The sequence below is a fragment of the Engraulis encrasicolus genome, chromosome 5, assembly GCF_034702125.1.
Source record: "Engraulis encrasicolus isolate BLACKSEA-1 chromosome 5, IST_EnEncr_1.0, whole genome shotgun sequence".
NCBI lineage: Eukaryota > Metazoa > Chordata > Actinopteri > Clupeiformes > Engraulidae > Engraulis > Engraulis encrasicolus.
The window spans coordinates 6133221-6150439 of NC_085861.1; the positions used below are offsets into that span (position 1 = coordinate 6133221).

The following is a 17219-nucleotide window of genomic DNA, read 5'->3' on the forward strand; positions in this document are numbered from 1 at the left end:
AAGTGGTTCCCACTTCCATTTTAGTTTGTAGCCATCTAAATAAGAATGAAAACCAGGTTTGAGTCAGTCATATTGCTTTGCAGACAACTCAGATTCATTATGTTGCAGGTCTTTACACACATCTCTCTTTCTCTCTCTCTTACACACACACACACACACACACACACACACACACACACACACACACACACACACACAATATTCCTAGTAATTGACAACAGCAAAGGGTTTTGTGTTCTAGAATGTTGTTTTTCATTCTGCAGTGAAAATGACTATTACCAGAGACGATGGAACGGTTAGAAAATCCTAGAAAATCTCAGTCTTTGGAGATGTGTCAGATGGTCAGGCATGCATGCATGCAAATCTCTCTGAAGGAGTTGTGTCTGTTGGGGATGATGACCTGCTGCTTTTATGTTGTTTTCCCTGCAGGACTTGCCCAGGCTGACAGCTGACTTGCCCAGGGGGGTGGTCATAGAAACCACCACCACCACCGTCATCCTCCCCACATGGATGATACATGGTCAATTTTTGTTGTTGTTGTGGGATGAGGGTAGCTCCTTATTATTGTCTAAACTTAATACAAATGGACTTGTTTCTCAGCCATTATTAGAGACCTCAAAAGGAACATTTAATTTACTTATTTCTGTAAAACGTACTTCAAAATATAGGAAAAATCACTCATAATACCAACCTTAAACGTATTGTGCGTAATTTAAGTAGAACTTGTTCCATTGCATTGCTGCCATACCTGGCGTATTTGTTTTTTTTTTACTGCAATGTGTATTAAGTCTTTGTGTATGTTTTGTATTTGTGTATTTATGTGATCTGTCTGACACCTAAATTTCCCTTGGGATTAATAAAGGTACTCAAAGAACTAAAAGTATGTTAGTGTCTCCTGTTAGATTTTGTCCATTGCAATGGTGTGGTGTGATAAAAAAAAAAAATGGGAAGAGAAGGGACGAAAACAATATCCGACACAGTTCTACAAACCCCACGGTCAAAACATGTGTATTCGTTTTTCCATGCTGGTCACAACGCCTCTGTGGAGTCTAAACAATACAGATGCGTCTACATAACTTAAGTACCTTTACAGCATTTAGCAAAACAAGCAAAGTTGAGCCTTAAAAATGAGATGTAAACAGAAGTAGCCAAAGTAAAAGAAGAAGTAAATTCATGGTGTACCAAGTATAACTTAAACACATGTTACATACGTTACACCAGGTATTTCATCATACCTAATGAGGTGGCTAGGTGATAAAACATTAAAACCCAATAGGAAAACCCCCAAATTCGATTCAACAAGAGCAGAATTGGGTAGATTGCTCCATAGTAGCTGTAGAACTTTACTCATTGAAGTTACTTGTGTTGGAAGGAAACTATCGCAGGTTTTGTTTTTTGTTTTTTACTTCTACGTCAGCCACCTCCAAAAATCAAATGACTTCTAACTTACATGATGTAAAATATAACCTTAAATGTTCTCCCAAAGAGAAGGCATCCGAAGGAGAGCAGTCACTCACAGCAGAACATGGCACACAGGTGAACCCAGAGGCTTACTCTACACTAGGGGTTCCCAACCTTTTCAGCAGGGACCCCCATTTGGACTTCAGAAGAATTTCATAACAACCCCCCCCCCCCCACCAGTCTCAGCCTAGCAATGCATTTCTAGCAGTATTAGCAGACAAATTAAATTATTCATAGAAAATCTAGCAACACTACTGGACAATTCTATTAATCCATTGATATTGCTAGATTTTCCATGGATAGTGTGTCCGCTAATATTGCTATATACCAGACAGCAAATATATCTATTAACCATACAAGTGAATACAAGTCCCTTTTGTCCGCGACCCCCCTTCAGTACGTCCACGACCCCCATATGGGTCCCGACCCCCAATTTGAGAACCACTGCTGTCCACAATCCTCTCAGTAGTATTTAAGTCCAACCCATCGTGGCCTTCAGGACTGTAACAGCTGTGTACAAAAGGTCTCTGCATTTTCACATTCACATGATTACCTCTCCATATATTGCTAATGTTTCAGTGCTTTTTTTGTAGAACTGTGAATGTGTTGCGTTTAAGTAAAGTCCACAAAACTCTTCTTTCTCTCTCGTTCTCTCTTTTTTTTCTTCTCCCGGTTTCACAAGTCCTCCCTGGTGTTCTCCAGTGCTAGAAGATGGCTGGCCTCTTTCTGCAGGAAGCTGATGAAGTCGTTCACCTCACGGCCACCCTGCATGGAAAAAGGAAGCGGTGGATAAATTAAATATTTTGTAACAAAACTTCTTTTTTCGAAAAAAGAAAAAACGGGCCCCCTTTCCTTGTGTACCGGTACTTACCTCGTATCGCAGCGGTTGATCTTTGTGTCCAGCAGGTGCAAAGTATATTGTTGGGAAACTGGGTAGTGGAAAAAAATATTGATGAATGGAATGATACACTCTCATACAAAGTCACACATGCAAACACAATTGTCACATGGGGATAATAAAAAGTTCTACTACTACTTCTACTACTACCACTACTACTACTACTACTACAAGTAAATGTTACCCCTTGAACATCATCATGAACATAGCAGATAAAACGTTTTACCAGTCAGAGGTGTAATACAAGCTTCATTCTGTCGCTTTAACAAATATTATTTATTATAAATATGCAACTAAATGAGTAAACGTTACCCTTGGACGTCATAGGGAGGTGGAATATCGTTCACAGTGGCGTCCATCTTGGCGATGACGATATTTGGGTCATTTGAGAGCTGCAGGATGGTGAAGGCAAATTCCACTTCCATCAGAACACCTCATGAACAACACTGACTTGCTAACAGTTCTGAATGACATTTCGTGAGCTGAGAATTATAAGGTTCTATCTCCATTTTTGGTAAAATTGAGTTTTTGGACATAATCAAGTCAAGTCAAGTCAAGTCAAGTAGGTTTTATTGTCAATTTCTTTACATGCACTGGTCATACAAAGAATTTGAAATTACATTTCTTGCTTTCCCATACAGACATAGACTAATTAAGGTAAGGACATAGACAGTATAGACATAGACAGTACTTATACATGGACTTAAGACAGTATGGACATAGACAGTGCTCATACAGACATTTAAAGTGCAAGACTGGACAACAGAAGACTTGTAGAGGACATACATTAAGAGGTATTTGTTGTGTTATTTGTGCTTTTCCTAAAAAAAAGTCCTTTATAGCGTTCTGACATGGTAATAGTAGCATTTTGAAGAAAATAAATATAAAAGGTCTGTCAAGTACACCAGCAGCAGTGTGTGTGTGTGTGTGTGTGTGTGTGTGTGTGTGTGTGTGTGTGTGTGTGTGTGTGTGTGTGTGTTTAGTGCAGGTAGAAGGTGCGGTGTGCGTCTTGTGTGTGTGTTCGTGTGTCTGTGTGTGTGTGTGTGTCTGTGTGTGTGTGTGTGTGTGTGTGTGTGTGTGTGTGTGTGTGTGTGTGTGTGTGTCAGTGTGTGTATGTTTGGGTTTAGTGCAGAAAGTGCAGTGTGCTTGTGTGTGTGTGTGTGTGTGTGTGTGTGTGTGTGTGTGTGTGTGTGTGTGTGTGTGTGTGTGTGTGTGTGTGTGTGTGTGTGTGTGTGTGTGTGCATGTTTTGAGTTAGTGCAGGTTGAAAGTTCAGTCACAAGTATAGTAGTGCAGGTGGAATGTTCAGTCGCAGATATGGTGGTGGGGGATGGGGGGGGGGTTGTCAGTGGCCTTGCTGGCTAGAGGCTGACAGTGGGGGGGGGGGGGGTTGTCAGTGGCCTTGCTGGCTAGAGGCTGACAGTGGAGGGAGAGTGGGTTGAGTGTTCAGCATCTTGATCGCTTGGTGCATTGTGCTGCTCGCCAGCCGGGTGGTACGGGAACGGAGGCGCCTGTACCTCTTTCCAGAGGGCAGGAGGCTGAACAGTTTGTGTGCAGGGTGGCTTGTGTCTTTTATGATCATCAGTGCTTTCCGGGTGAGGCGTGTGGTGTAAATGTCCTGCAGGGAGGGGAGTGGTACTCCAATGATCTTCTTCGCTGTGTTCACAACACGCTGGAGTGTCTTCCTGTTTTTCTCCGTGCAGCTTCCTCCCCACACTGTGATGCAGTTGGACACGACGCTCTCTATGGTTCCTCTGTAGAATGTTGTCATGATGGAGGGTGTAGCACTTGCCTTCTTTAGTTTGCGCAGGAAGTAGAGACGCTGATGGGCCTTCTTCGCCAGTGATGTAGTGTTGGTGGTCCAAGAGAGGTCGTCGCTGATGTGCACTCCAAGGAACTTGGTGCTGCTCACTCTCTCCACAGCATCGCCGTCGATGGTCAGTGGTGGCAGTTGTTTTTGGACCCTTTGGAAGTTGACAACAATCTCCTTGGTCTTGTTGACATTCAGCAGGAGGTTGTTGTCTTTGCACCATCTGGCCAGCAGGTCTACTTCTTCTCTGTAGTGAGTCTCATCGCCCTTGGTGATGAGGCCCACCAGTGTTGTATCATCCGCAAACTTCACTAGATGGTTAGTGCTGTGGGTCGTTGTGCAGTCGTGTGTCAGCAGCGTGAACAGCAGGGGGCTGAGAACACAACCTTGCGGAGCCCCCGTGCTCAGGGTCAGGGTGCTCGAGGTGTTGTTCCCTACCCGTACTGCTTGTGGTCTTTGCATCAGGAAGTCCAGCAGCCAGTTGCAGAGGGAGGTGCTGAAACCTAGTTTGTCCAGTTTTCTGATGAGTTGTTGTGGTATTATGGTATTGAATGCTGAACTGAAGTCAATGAACAGCATTCTCACATATGAGTCTTTATTGTCCAAGTAATCTGTAATCTGACCCATTACATGTTTATTAATGCCTGTGTGGTGTTATATTTGTAAAAAAAAAAATAGTATTATTTCATATTCTTATTAATAAAATAAAATGATTCTATCTCACAAAACAGCTGGGATGTAAAAACTTTGCTCAATATCTCAAAACTACCCTAAACGGAGATAGAACCTTATAATTCTAAACTCACAATTTTTATGTGCGCACATGCTACTCAAGACCAACACCATGCTGGTCCATTTTGCTCATAGAGTAGATTCAAGTGCTTTATTGTCACTCTATAGATACAATGAGAGGATGTTTGGAAGCAACCCACAGATGCCCACACAATTCAAGATATATTAACAGTGTAACTAATGTGATAAGAAAAAAATAAACTATACAATATGCAATCAACCAACTGATGATTCAGAGCAAGTGCTGTGAGTGAGTGAGTCTCTTGTTATGTTTCCACATGACTTATTTACAGGGTATTAGTTACAGGCTCTGGAGCAGTGTGGGGATGGGTGCTTTGCTCAAGGGCACCTCAGCCATGGAGTGCAGCAGTAGGGAGTGGAAGGGTGGGATTCGAACCCGCAACCCTGTGATTTACAGTCCAACTCCCTTACGCCACAGCTGCCCCCACATCTTTGTCAGGGAGCACCATCCTAGCCAGGCCATGCCCTCGTTGAGTGCGTCTTAATATGCGACCTTGCCTCCTCCACTTGCGCTTGCCTCCTCGTCCCGCCTCCTGGCCCCTCCTCCGTGGAGAAAACGATAAAGTTTCCCAGCTGTCAGCCTAGCCACAACAACTTTTGAGGGACTGTTTTTCATTCACCATCCCAATTGCAAATGACAAAAAGACTCTACGATTGAGTTTTGCAAGATATTGAAATATAATGCTGTTGTCAGCGATGTCATCATGACGAGAAGCAAGTGGAGGAGGCAAGGTCGCATATTAAAACGCACTCCTAGTGATGCAACACCTACGGCATGGAAAAGATTTGAAAGTCGATGATAATCAGGCTAGCACCGTCCTGTCCTGTCCTTACCTTCTGGCCCAGCTCTGTGTATTTGGGCTCCAGGTTTTTGCAGTGGCCGCACCACGGCGCGTAGAACTCGATCAGAACATCCCGCTCCTGGTCATTTACTATCTCATCAAACGTCTCAGCCACCACCACCTGCTCAGACCGAATACAAATCAACAAAATGGTCCGTCATTTTCTCTTCTTTTTAAAGTTTTTTTTAGGACCATGAAGGCGGTGGCAGGAAGCAAATGGGGAGAGAGACGGGGAGGGGACAGCAAATGACCAGGGCCGGGAATTGAACCCGGGTCGGCTGCATGGCCCAACCGGTTGGCCGCGGCAGGGCCAATTATTCATTTTCATCAGCGACAGCTGAAACGGTGCCGCCACACCCCCCAGCAGTACCAATGGCAATAATGAAAGTAATCGAATAATCAGGGCATTCAAAAGACCACTGATGATAAAAGATGGACCATCGTCTTGGTACACTTCATTACAGACCCATGCCCACCTTGACAGGGCCGTCATTGTATTGTGGCGCGGGTTCAGATTTGATGTATCGCTTCAGGCGACCGGCGAAGAACTCTTCCAGGAAGTGCTGCAGAGTCGCTCCATCACGCCTGCAGGGAAGAGATGACAAAAGAATATTAATAATAATAATAATAATAATAATAATAATACATTTTATTTAAAAGCGCCTTTCAAAACACTGAAGGAAACTCTACACAGAGAAGCAATAATAAAACAAGACACATAAGCAGGATTGAAAAACAAAAATAAAGCAAAACAAAGAATAGGCTAACTGAAACAGATGAGTTTTTAGTCTGGATTTGAACTGGGGTAAAGAGTCAATATTGCTGATGTCAGCGGTTAACTGGTAACATGGACGACGTTCAAAGAGTCCATTGGGGGCTGTCCCCTTGCACGGGGTGAGGCATGAATGCAATTTCGTTGAGTGCAGTGTGCACTTGTGTGCTGTCTCGTGCTGCATCACAGTGACAACTACATGTCCTCATCTCCTTATAAAAAGCCCTATGCATGTCACTAGATGTCCTCAGCAAGTGGATTACATTAGCTGCTGCCGCTAAGGGGCGTCTCTGCAGTAGATTTCTAGGCCACTTCCCTGTGGCCCAGGGCAACTCATGAGAGGTCGTCCTGCTTGGTGCACTTGTGTCCTTATTATTATGATGATTATCATTATGAACTCATGAGAGGTCGTCCTGCTTGGTGCACTTGTGTCCTTCATGCGTGCAGACGGTGATCAGGCGCAGCTCTCATGGTTCTATCCCACTCTTTTCATTGGGCTCTTTTTTTGATGGAGCAGTGCTGCTTTTGCTATGCAGTGCGCATGCACACTGCCATTTCAATGCATTCTGGTTAGATTGCGTTGAAATGGCAAAGTGTGCATGCATGCGCACTGCATAGCAAAAGCAGCACTGCTCCATCAAAAACGAGCCCACTATTACTACATAAAAAAAAAAAAAAAATCCAACTGTTCAGCGCATTGAGCGTATAACTTGTGCTATACAAATGAATATGATAATCATCATCATTATGATTATTATAAGTAACTCACGAGAACTCCTCCTGCATGGTGTACTTGTGTCCTTCGCGCGTGCGGATGGTGACGATGGGCAGCTCTCCCCCGTCCGCCGCCCCGATGCCAAACTCCTCCTCCAGCTCGTCCTGGAAGTCCTGCCTATCGGCCACCGCGAAGCTCAGGCCGTCGAACCCGACCGCCACCTTCATCACCCTGCGGGGGAGAAAGGAAAAAAATAATAATAAAAATAAATTCATGGTGCATGCATATTACATAGCTGTCACACCATTTACTCCATTGTACTGAATGACGTAGATAGAACCCAGTCAGAAGGGCAATTTTTTTTTAAAATCATATAAAAATAAAGAAATATTTTTCTTACTTTTACTTTTGACACCTCTGTGTGGAAGACATGCATTATAACCATTAAGCCATAATCACTTAATAATAATAATAATAACAACAATTTATGGGCAGTCATGGGTGAGCGGTTAGGGCGTCAGACTTGCATCCCAGAGGTTGCCGGTTCGACTCCCGACCCGCCAGGTTGGTGGGGGGAGTAATCAACCAGTGCTCTCCCCCATCCTCCTCCATGACTGAGGTACCCTGAGCATGGTACCGTCCCACCGCACTGCTCCCCATGGGGCGCCATTGAGGACTGCCCCCTTGCACGGGTGAGGCATAAATGCAATTTCGTTGTGTGCAGTGTTCACTTGTGTGCTGTGGAGTGCTGTGTCACAATGACAATGGGAGTTGGAGTTTCCCAATGGGCTTTCACTTTCACTTTCTTTCACTTTCCTGTATCCTATTGGCCTACCATGCTTCAGTAAATGCAATATTAATTTAAATTGCCACCATGTAATAGTTGTTTTCTCTTTTGCCTGTGTATTGTTGACTAGCTTACAGGTTATGATGACACTGTTTGGCATGAATTTAAAAGCACTTGTAGAGTGTTACTTGGGCACAATCCCTTGTGCTGCACAAAAAACTAACGTTTTTGTGGAAAAAAGGTTCACACACTCCTTTGGACTTTTTTCTTCTCAAAGTTATTTTTGTCTTTTTATTCATTCACTCGTGTGAATGAATAAAAAGAAAAAATAACGAAAGAAGAAAAAAAATCCAAAAGGAGTGTGCGACCTTTTTTTCCACAAAAAGGAATTTGAAAGCCGCCACTTCCCTGTTCCTCCAGTAGTTGGTTCCCTTTGTGTTCCTCAGGTAGTCCACGTCATAGTAGGCCACCAGCAGGTCTTTCCCTCGCAGAGCGTCACGGTTATCAGGAGTCAGATGAGGACAGAGGCCAAGCCTGAGGGGAAGGCAACACAAGCACACTGTACATGAGGGGTGGATATTACCAAGGGGTTCACATGCACATCATGATAGGCACGCCACGATGCAATTACTATCACGATACATTGCGATACATGTATTATTGTGATGGATTGCGATATTTACTTAATTTTCTTTTTCTCCATTTGCCAAGATAATACAATAAAAAAATATAATAGTTTATACGTAGAATAGGTTGCAAAAGGCTACTAATCATTTAATGATGAGGATTTGAAGCACTATTATATCATGTGGTTGTTTTCTGGACTGAAGGGTAACGGATATTTGAAAGGACATATGACAATACTGCCTCCTTCCATTGCGATATAGTATCATGACTGCTTATCGCGGTTATCATGATTCGATAGAATATTGTTACAGCCCTACTGCACATGAGCACACTCTTGTGTGAAGCTATACATACAGTGGTGCTCAGATGTTTAAATACCCCAGCAGAATATACCAGCAGAATTTACGCTTTCTCTGCGATTTCTCACAAAATATGATATATTACACAAAAACCTTTTTTTCACTCATTGCTAGTGACTGGCTTAAGATATTGATTAGCAATATTCTGTGTTTACTCTTTCAAAAGCATGATCACAACCCAAACTACCCAAATGACCCTGTTCAAAAGTTTACATACCCTAATGTCTGATGCTGAATATGGCCCTGTTTAACATCAAGGACTGCTCTAAATTGTTTGTGGTAGTTGTGGATAAGGCTCTTAATGTTCTCAGATGACAAAACAGCACATTCTTCCTGGCAGAATGGTTGTTTCCTATAATATCTTTGGGTGTCTTGCTGGAACCTCACATTTGAGGTTTCCCCTGAATGGCTCAATGATGTTGAGATCAGGAGAGTGAGACGGTCGCTCAAAAACTTCATTTTATTCTTTCTGAAGCTAATGACGGGTTGATTTGGCTTTCTGTGTCGAAATATTGTCATGTTGGCTCTGTTGGAATTTCAATTCAGAAATGCAATATGAGGGGTTTGGTTGGAATCAAGCCAATGGGAAAGGGAACCATTGCATTGCAATGATCATTGCAAGGGAAATTGTTCAGGAGGCATAGGACAACCAAAAAATAACTTCAGGTGAAATATAGGACAACATGAAAAAATGTTTTAAACTGTACAGGAAAGAGGCACTTGAGGAAAGATGGGCTGTTGGGGGTTGCCAGGAGAAAGTTATTGCTACAAAAATGCAAACATGTTATTTTGCATATGATACACCAAATAGCATAGTGAGAAGCATCAGAATGCATGTGACAGTCATTTGGAAAAATGAGATCAATATGGAACTTTTTTCAGCCACTATTAACAGTACCATTTGGAGAACAGTCAACGGAGCCTATGATGAAAGTTACACCATCCCTTCTGTGAAACATGGTTATGGACCACTGATGTCATGGGGACATTTGAGTTACAAATGCACTACACTTTTGGTCCATACTCACAGAATGATGAATACATTGTCCTGTGAAAAATACTGTAGGAAACTTGACACTCATCAGCCATTGTTTGGACATGCCAACATGACAATATTTCAGCACAGAAAGCCAAATCAACCCGTCATTAGCTTCAGAAAGAATAAAATGAAGTTTTTGAGCGACCGTCTCACTCTCCTGATCTCAACATCATTGAGCCATTCAGGGGAAACCTCAAATGTGAGGTTCCAGCAAGACACCCAAAAATATTATAGGACACAACCATTCTGCCAGGAAGAATGTGCTGTTTTGTCATCAGAGAACATTAAGAGCCTTATCCACAACTACCACAAACAATTTAGAGCGGTCCCTGATGTTAAACAGGGCCATATTCAGCATCAGACACTAGGGTATGTAAACTTTTGAACAGGGTCATTTGGGTAGTTTGGGTTGTGATCATGCTTTTGAAAGAGTAAACACAGAATACTGCTAATAAATATCTTAAGACAGTCACTAGCAATGAGTGAAAAAAAAGGTTTTGTGTAATCCTTCATATTTTGAGAGAAATCGCCAAGAAAGTGTATATTCTGCTGGGGTATGTAAACATATGAGCACCACTGTATCTATACAATGGAAATTGGGCATGCATAAGACCTAAAGGAAGTGAGGGCAATGCACTTGTACAGAGGAGTCAACTTACACATTATTTCTGATGAAGGAACGCAGTGCCGACATCGAAACAGAGTCTGAGTATGTCACTACGTTGTCTTCAAACTTGCTGTTTAGTCTTGGCGGTCTGAAGAGCAGCACTGCCCTGAGGAGAGAGAAGATTTTAAAAAATCAAGCTTTAGCGTTAGTTCTGGCCAGGCCATGGTAGTCGAGTGCTTGCATCTTATAATTTGTCTAATTTGTGTCCTAGAACAGCCTATCAACTCTCCTAGCTTCTCATTGGTCAGTTTCCAATCTTAAAGTTCATAAGGGTTGGAGCAGGCGTCACCCAACAGTTTTTTTCTTCCTTTTAAGGGTGCTGACCAAAATATTGTAAGACTGAAAAATGAAAAAAGGTCGCACCATGCATAGGTTTCTTTTTATTTACACAGACGCGTTTCGGCGCTCTGCCTTCCTCAGTGTGCCCACTGCCCACTAGGCACACTGAGGAAGGCAGAGCGCCGAAACGCGTCTGTGTAAATAAAAAGAAACCTATGCATGGTGCGACCTTTTTTCATTTTTCAGTTTCCAATCTGTCACCTTTTAAAAGTTCTCTGTTTTGTTCCCCAACTCTTGGCTCTTCACTTTTCATAATCCACCACCTCCCCAGCTCCACCTTCTCATGTATGACATTGGCATGGGCTACTCATGTTGTGTAGGACATTGGCATGGACTTCATGTTGCCTGCTCTGTTCATAGGGGAATCGTTAGCTCTCCTAATCTTAAATTGGATGAGCATACGCTGTCCCCTGAATCTCTACTTTCCTTGGTGCTCATGGAAAACCAGGGACTCCTCTGAACAGAGCCATACCGCTACATCTACTGCTACTCTAATTCATAACTCTAATTCAATAAAGAAATTGCATTTAGGATTTCTTGTCTTGTGTTTCTTGAATGGACCTGACACTCAAATTCGAACAGAATTTGTGCAGGCACATTTGAGGTACCTTACACAATGGAAACGAGTGTTTGTGAAATTTCCATTTGAGTGTAATGTATGTGCATGCATAAAAATAAATATTGATATTTATAAATATTAATATCCTTTAAATGTACAATAGTAGTACTGAAGGACACCTAATTCATATTTTCAACAGATCAAATCAAAGCAAACATGGTGGGGGAGAATAACGTCTCATGACCGTTTTCATAACAATATGTGCAATAATACGGCACATCAATCCTCCAAGCAGTTAGCTGTAAGCTAACTAGACTCATTTGAGCTCCTCAAACACCTTCAAAGTTGCCTTCAGCTGAAATCTTTGGACACTGACTCAGAAGAAGAATGAGTTCGCTGAGTTCATCAGCTACACGGGTGAGGCATAAATGCAATTTCATGATGTGCAATGTGCACTTGTGTGCTGTGTAACAATGAGAAAGGGAGTTGGAGGTTCCCAGTTGGGCTTAACTTTCAATTCACTCCTCCTGGTTAGGTTAATCATGTAGACATCCTTACAGATGAACCACAGGAGTAAACCAAAACTTGTGATATTCAAGTGGCTATTTCATGCAGAGAGATGACCCACAGGACCAAACCAAAGCTTGCGAGCGCGGTCACAATCCCCACCTACTCTGTTTCCAGCCCGTATTTGGCCCCGAGGCCCAGGTCAGTGGTGTGGGCGAAGCGATAGCTGTCCCTCAAGGCACCAGACGTCTTCTGGAACTCTGCAAGCTGGCTGCTGTCAGCACCCGAGAAGAAGCCTGCAACACAACAGCATAGAAAACTTAACCCATTTTGCCTATTAAAACCTAAATATCTCAGCCTCAGAAGCACATGAAAACATGAAATAAGTTGCATTTAAAGGCTAGAACCCTCGTTTTGCATTAGAATGTGTTCATTCAGCTCTAATTTACCCATATTTTTAATAAAACAGCTCAAAGCTAAATAACCTGAATGCAGCGAATGTGTATCTCCAGGACACAATGGGTTAAGCAGGCGTAGTTCTGTACAGTTAAGAAATGACATATCCGGCCCAGCTGTGGGTCCAGTGACTGGGCACTGGACTGGGCTACCTGGATTAGATTCCCGGCCTGGGCCATTTGCCGATCCTTCCCCATCTCTCTACCGGCCATTCCCACTGTCCCATCAAATAATAAAGCCACAACGCCCTAAAATATATACTTTTAAAAAGAAATGAGATAAGTTACATAACCAACATTTCTGTCCACTGTGTCATAACGTCATGATATCGGATCCAAAACTCCTCGTGTTGCCTGTTATTTGCCTCCAAATTCAGCACATGTTGCAAGTCCGTACATGTGTTAAGTACACTGACGTCATATGTTCTACAATAAACTGATGAACAGACTCACCAATTACACTGGCATCAAAGTTCTTGATGAAAGCTTCCAGATCTTCGTCAGTCTGCAGGGGTGTTGAGCTGGGGCCTGCCTGCTTTCTCATATAGCTCACAATGCCATCTGGGAACAAGAAACAAACAACAGGATTTAACATTAAACAAAGAAACATAACAGGATTTGACATTAAACAAACATAATAGGAATTAACATTAAACAAACATAACAGGAATTAACATTAAACAAACATAACAGGATTTAACATGGGCCCTGTGTGACTGAGGGAAATAAATGGATGGGGCACAAACAATTGCATATACATAGGTTTCCTGTTTACAAACATTCACACTGTGAGGAGGGGAAAGATGCTAAGCAGCCAATCATGTGAGCCCAGTTTTTGAGTGACAGCAGTTTCCAACAATCAGAGGTTGAAGAGTGCACAGCCAGGTGTGCGCAGCCAGGGATCGTTTACAAACGGGAAACCCATGTATAGGTCAATGACATTGGTTTTGGGCTCAGCCGTCAGATGGTATAACCACAGCTTATGTAGAAACGGGGAAGGATCTGCACACTGCTTGCAAAAGACTTAATTTATTAGGAGCAACGTTTCGATCATAGATCTTCTTCAGGCATCTTGCCTGAAGAAGATCTATGATCGAAACGTTGCTCCTAATAAATTAAGTCTTTTGCAAGCAGTGTGCAGATCCTTTCCCGCTCCTACATGTGACAGTTTTTTGATCTGGCACCTGCTGATGCTTTTTTGCTGGATGTGCGCACTTTCCACTACACTCTATAACCACAGCTTATGGCCATAAATGAATTGGTAATTAATGTACCGCAATGAATATGCTTCTTAGATAATGCACTAAAAAATAACTTCATCCAAACAATAGTGGGATTAGCTGTGGTTGCACCACTCTTGACGTGTGCTAACTACTAAAATGCCACCGGCCCATATAAAGGTTTTCTTGAATTTCTTTGCTTCTTTTTTCCCCTCGAGAGAGGTGGTGGGTATATTTAATGGGGAGGTAATCTGGTTGGGGTGTGAGGGGTGTTGTCTGCCATGTGGCCGACCTGGGTTCGATTCCCGGCCCTCCCCATCCCTTTCCACATTCGCTTCCTGTCCACCTCTCATACGGTCCTGTCATGAATAAAGTAAAAAAAAGACCCCAAAAAAAGTTTTAAAAAAAGGAAGCGAAATTGGTGTACCTGCTGAGCGTGGCCCATCATAGGCAGATGCGTCCTCGCCGTTCCGGAAGATTTTGAGAGTGGGATAGCCATTAACCCCGAAACGTCCACACGTCTCAGAATTCACCGTGCAGTCCACCTAGAGGTAAAAACTCTAAAAATCAATGCCTGAAAGTGAGCCGTGTAGCTTACTCCTCAATAACAATGTTAAACAATTTATAAACTCCAATGTGTTCTATATAGTTGTGAACTCATTGAGTGAAAGTAAACCCTATGGCCAACTAATTGGTCATTTTAAACCAGGGGTGTCTCGCAGCGTCACATGAAATATGACATTTTGTATAGGAATCTTAGAAAATACATTGGCAATACAATTAAGTCATATTCAGGGGATCTAGAGCTAGAGAAAGTGGGGTCTGTTTTAAAAGGTGGCTGCCTTCAATATAGGCCTAAAGTGCAGGGGGAAATCCTGGTTTGTGTTCATAGTAAGATCCAACCAGTGCTCTCCCCCATCCTCCTCCATGACTGAGGTAAACTGAGCATGGCACCGTCCCACCGCACTGCTCCCTAGGGACGCCATTGAGGGCTGCCCCTTACACGGGTGAGGCATAAATGCAATTTCGCTGTGTACAGTGTTCACTTGTGTGCTGTTGAGTGCTGTGTCACAATGACAATGGGAGTTGGAGTTTCCCAGGTGGGCTTTTCACTTTCACAACTGAAAAAGGTTCCCCACCCCTGTTTTAAACCATAAAAGTCACATGTCTTCTCACCCCTGATGTAAAAGGCAGGTGCAACTTACTTTGGCCAAGGGCACTTTGCCTTTTAACTGTGTCGCTGCGGTTTCATATTCAGGGGCAAGCTTCTGACAATGACCACACCTGAAAAGCAAATACATTAAAACATTACCCTCATGAAAGGGAAGTATCAGTTTAAAGGAAATGTATACAAAGAGTGAAGATACCTGACACTTACAGCCTACAATAACAGACACCAATGTTACATTTTCACTCTGAAGGCAATTCTGCCTGCATCCCTGACATCATAAATAAATGGTCACTATTAATATCATAATAAATATCACTTCTGTGTAATAAGTCACACGTTGCTCGAGTTTTGTTTGTCCAATGACAGCCATGCATTTAAAGGGGAATTAGGGATGCTCCTTTGAGGAATCAATTAACCCATTCAGTGACACTATTATACACTAGACATTAGACACTATACATAGTTCCAATAATATACAGTAGCTTTCCAGTTGGGAGAGCCAATCCTATAGATTTTTAGCAATCAAAAGGGAAAATTGGGTAGTGCCTTGCTTTTCCGCTCGCAATTATATTTGGATAGGTGCCTCTCGTGCCATTATGTAAGCTAGGCTCGGGGAATAGTTGGTGGCTGTCTTGCAGCAGCTAGATTGGTGTCGACTAGCATTCAACTTAGCCACCACATTTGCAAACCAATGTGCAAGAAGCGCAACCGATTGGACGATTGCAAAGACAACGCATGAAAAAAGACAATGCAGACCAGCGAGAATGATACTAAAAGATCCTTACCAGGGGGCGAAAAACTCTACCAACATGGTATCGTGCTCGGCCGCAATGTAATCAAAGTCGGCGTCCCCAAGATCCAGCACATCGCTGCTCGCGGCCAACTGGTTCTGTACGGTTACGACCACCAAGACGAGTAGAAGGGTGTTTTGCAGCGTGGACTGTGACATGGCGAAGACCAAACCGTTCTCGTAGATCCTGAAGATTTAATTACCCTCGTGTATTTTTATTGTGCCACTGGACTTGACGGTTCACGGCACGGTCGGTCGGTCCTCCCACTGCAACTACCGGACCACCAGAAAGGATCCCTGCGCTACCCGTAGCTAAGCACTGATTGGTCAATACCTGCGGTCCTGAGGGCACCACTTTCCATCTTTGGATGCGTTGAACTTTAGTGCAGTCAGTCTGTCAGTTCCATTCACACAAGTAGAATTCTACTGTATGTGTCCAAACCAAAGTAAAAAAATACAAAAATAATAAATAAATTGGACCCAATGCCGAAGTTCATATAAATATGCATGCAGCACCGTTTTATTTCAGTAACTTTTTACATAGCCTTCGAATTTGTGCAAATCCAAAACATTCATTCACTTGCACAATGACATTTGAAATAACACACTATATTAATAAAAAATACTGTACATTCATTTTGTGGGGCCTCGTCCAGACCTTATTTACATTATGTACAATAGTAAATAAAAGAAGTAAAGAGCTGCCATGTGATCAGAAAACCCAAGAGGGTGTTGAACACTGATCAACCTCGCAGCCCACAGTTGAGTCAACAACATTAAAAGAAGCTTTTTTGACTGTTCCATCAGTAGTCTTATGCTGAATATACACAAGAGATGGTTTTAACATAAGGCAATAAATTATGTTATTTTCCCCATCAACACTGCTTTTTGATGACACCCACCATTTATGCATGGCGGTGTTGAGTAAAGGAAAAACGTACTGATGTCAAAATATGTGGTTATGATATGGTCACTGCTTGATATCATAACTGCTTTTCCACCAGTCTTATGTGGCTTTACACCAACCAGTTTGTAATATTAAGCAACCCGTGGAGCGCTGGGGATATGAGAGGAGTCCTCCACGCCGTGATGGGTGTAGCGAAGGGCAGTCGAGTTGCCCCCCCGGGACTCGAACCCGACTCTTTGGAGTAGCAGTCAGAGAGCCAGTTCAGTACCCCAGAGGGTCCCGTGTTCGAGGTCCAGTGTGAAAAGATGGCTGGTGGTTATTCCCAAACAACTCGTCACCCCCAATGTGACAACCACAGTGATTGGTCAGAACTAATTAAACGTGATTTTGACATTTACTTCTGACCAATCACTGTGGGTGCTGACCGCTTGGTAACCAGTTGTTGGGGAATCCAGTAATTTTGGGACACCGGCATGACAGCTT

At 42.9% G+C, this 17219-nt stretch overlaps 1 protein-coding gene and 1 long non-coding RNA gene across 2 annotated transcripts in view; one reads left to right on the forward strand and one right to left on the reverse strand.

Annotated features, from left to right (window-relative positions):
* The window catches only part of LOC134448888 (uncharacterized), a 405753-nt gene that overhangs the window by 306036 nt on the left and 82498 nt on the right, over nt 1–17219 (forward strand). The gene's annotated exons all lie outside the window — the stretch shown is intronic.
* LOC134448880 (protein disulfide-isomerase A3-like) lies at nt 981–16106 on the reverse strand. The gene is made up of 13 exons (XM_063198557.1): nt 15825–16106; nt 15074–15152; nt 14296–14413; nt 13102–13209; nt 12360–12489; nt 10781–10894; nt 8503–8630; nt 7364–7538; nt 6299–6407; nt 5815–5943; nt 2672–2751; nt 2333–2390; nt 981–2226 (listed from the first exon to the last, which is right to left on the reverse strand). The coding sequence occupies exons 1-13, from the start codon at nt 15986–15988 to the stop codon at nt 2137–2139; spliced, it is 1482 nt and encodes a 493-aa protein (XP_063054627.1). The 5' UTR covers nt 15989–16106; the 3' UTR covers nt 981–2136.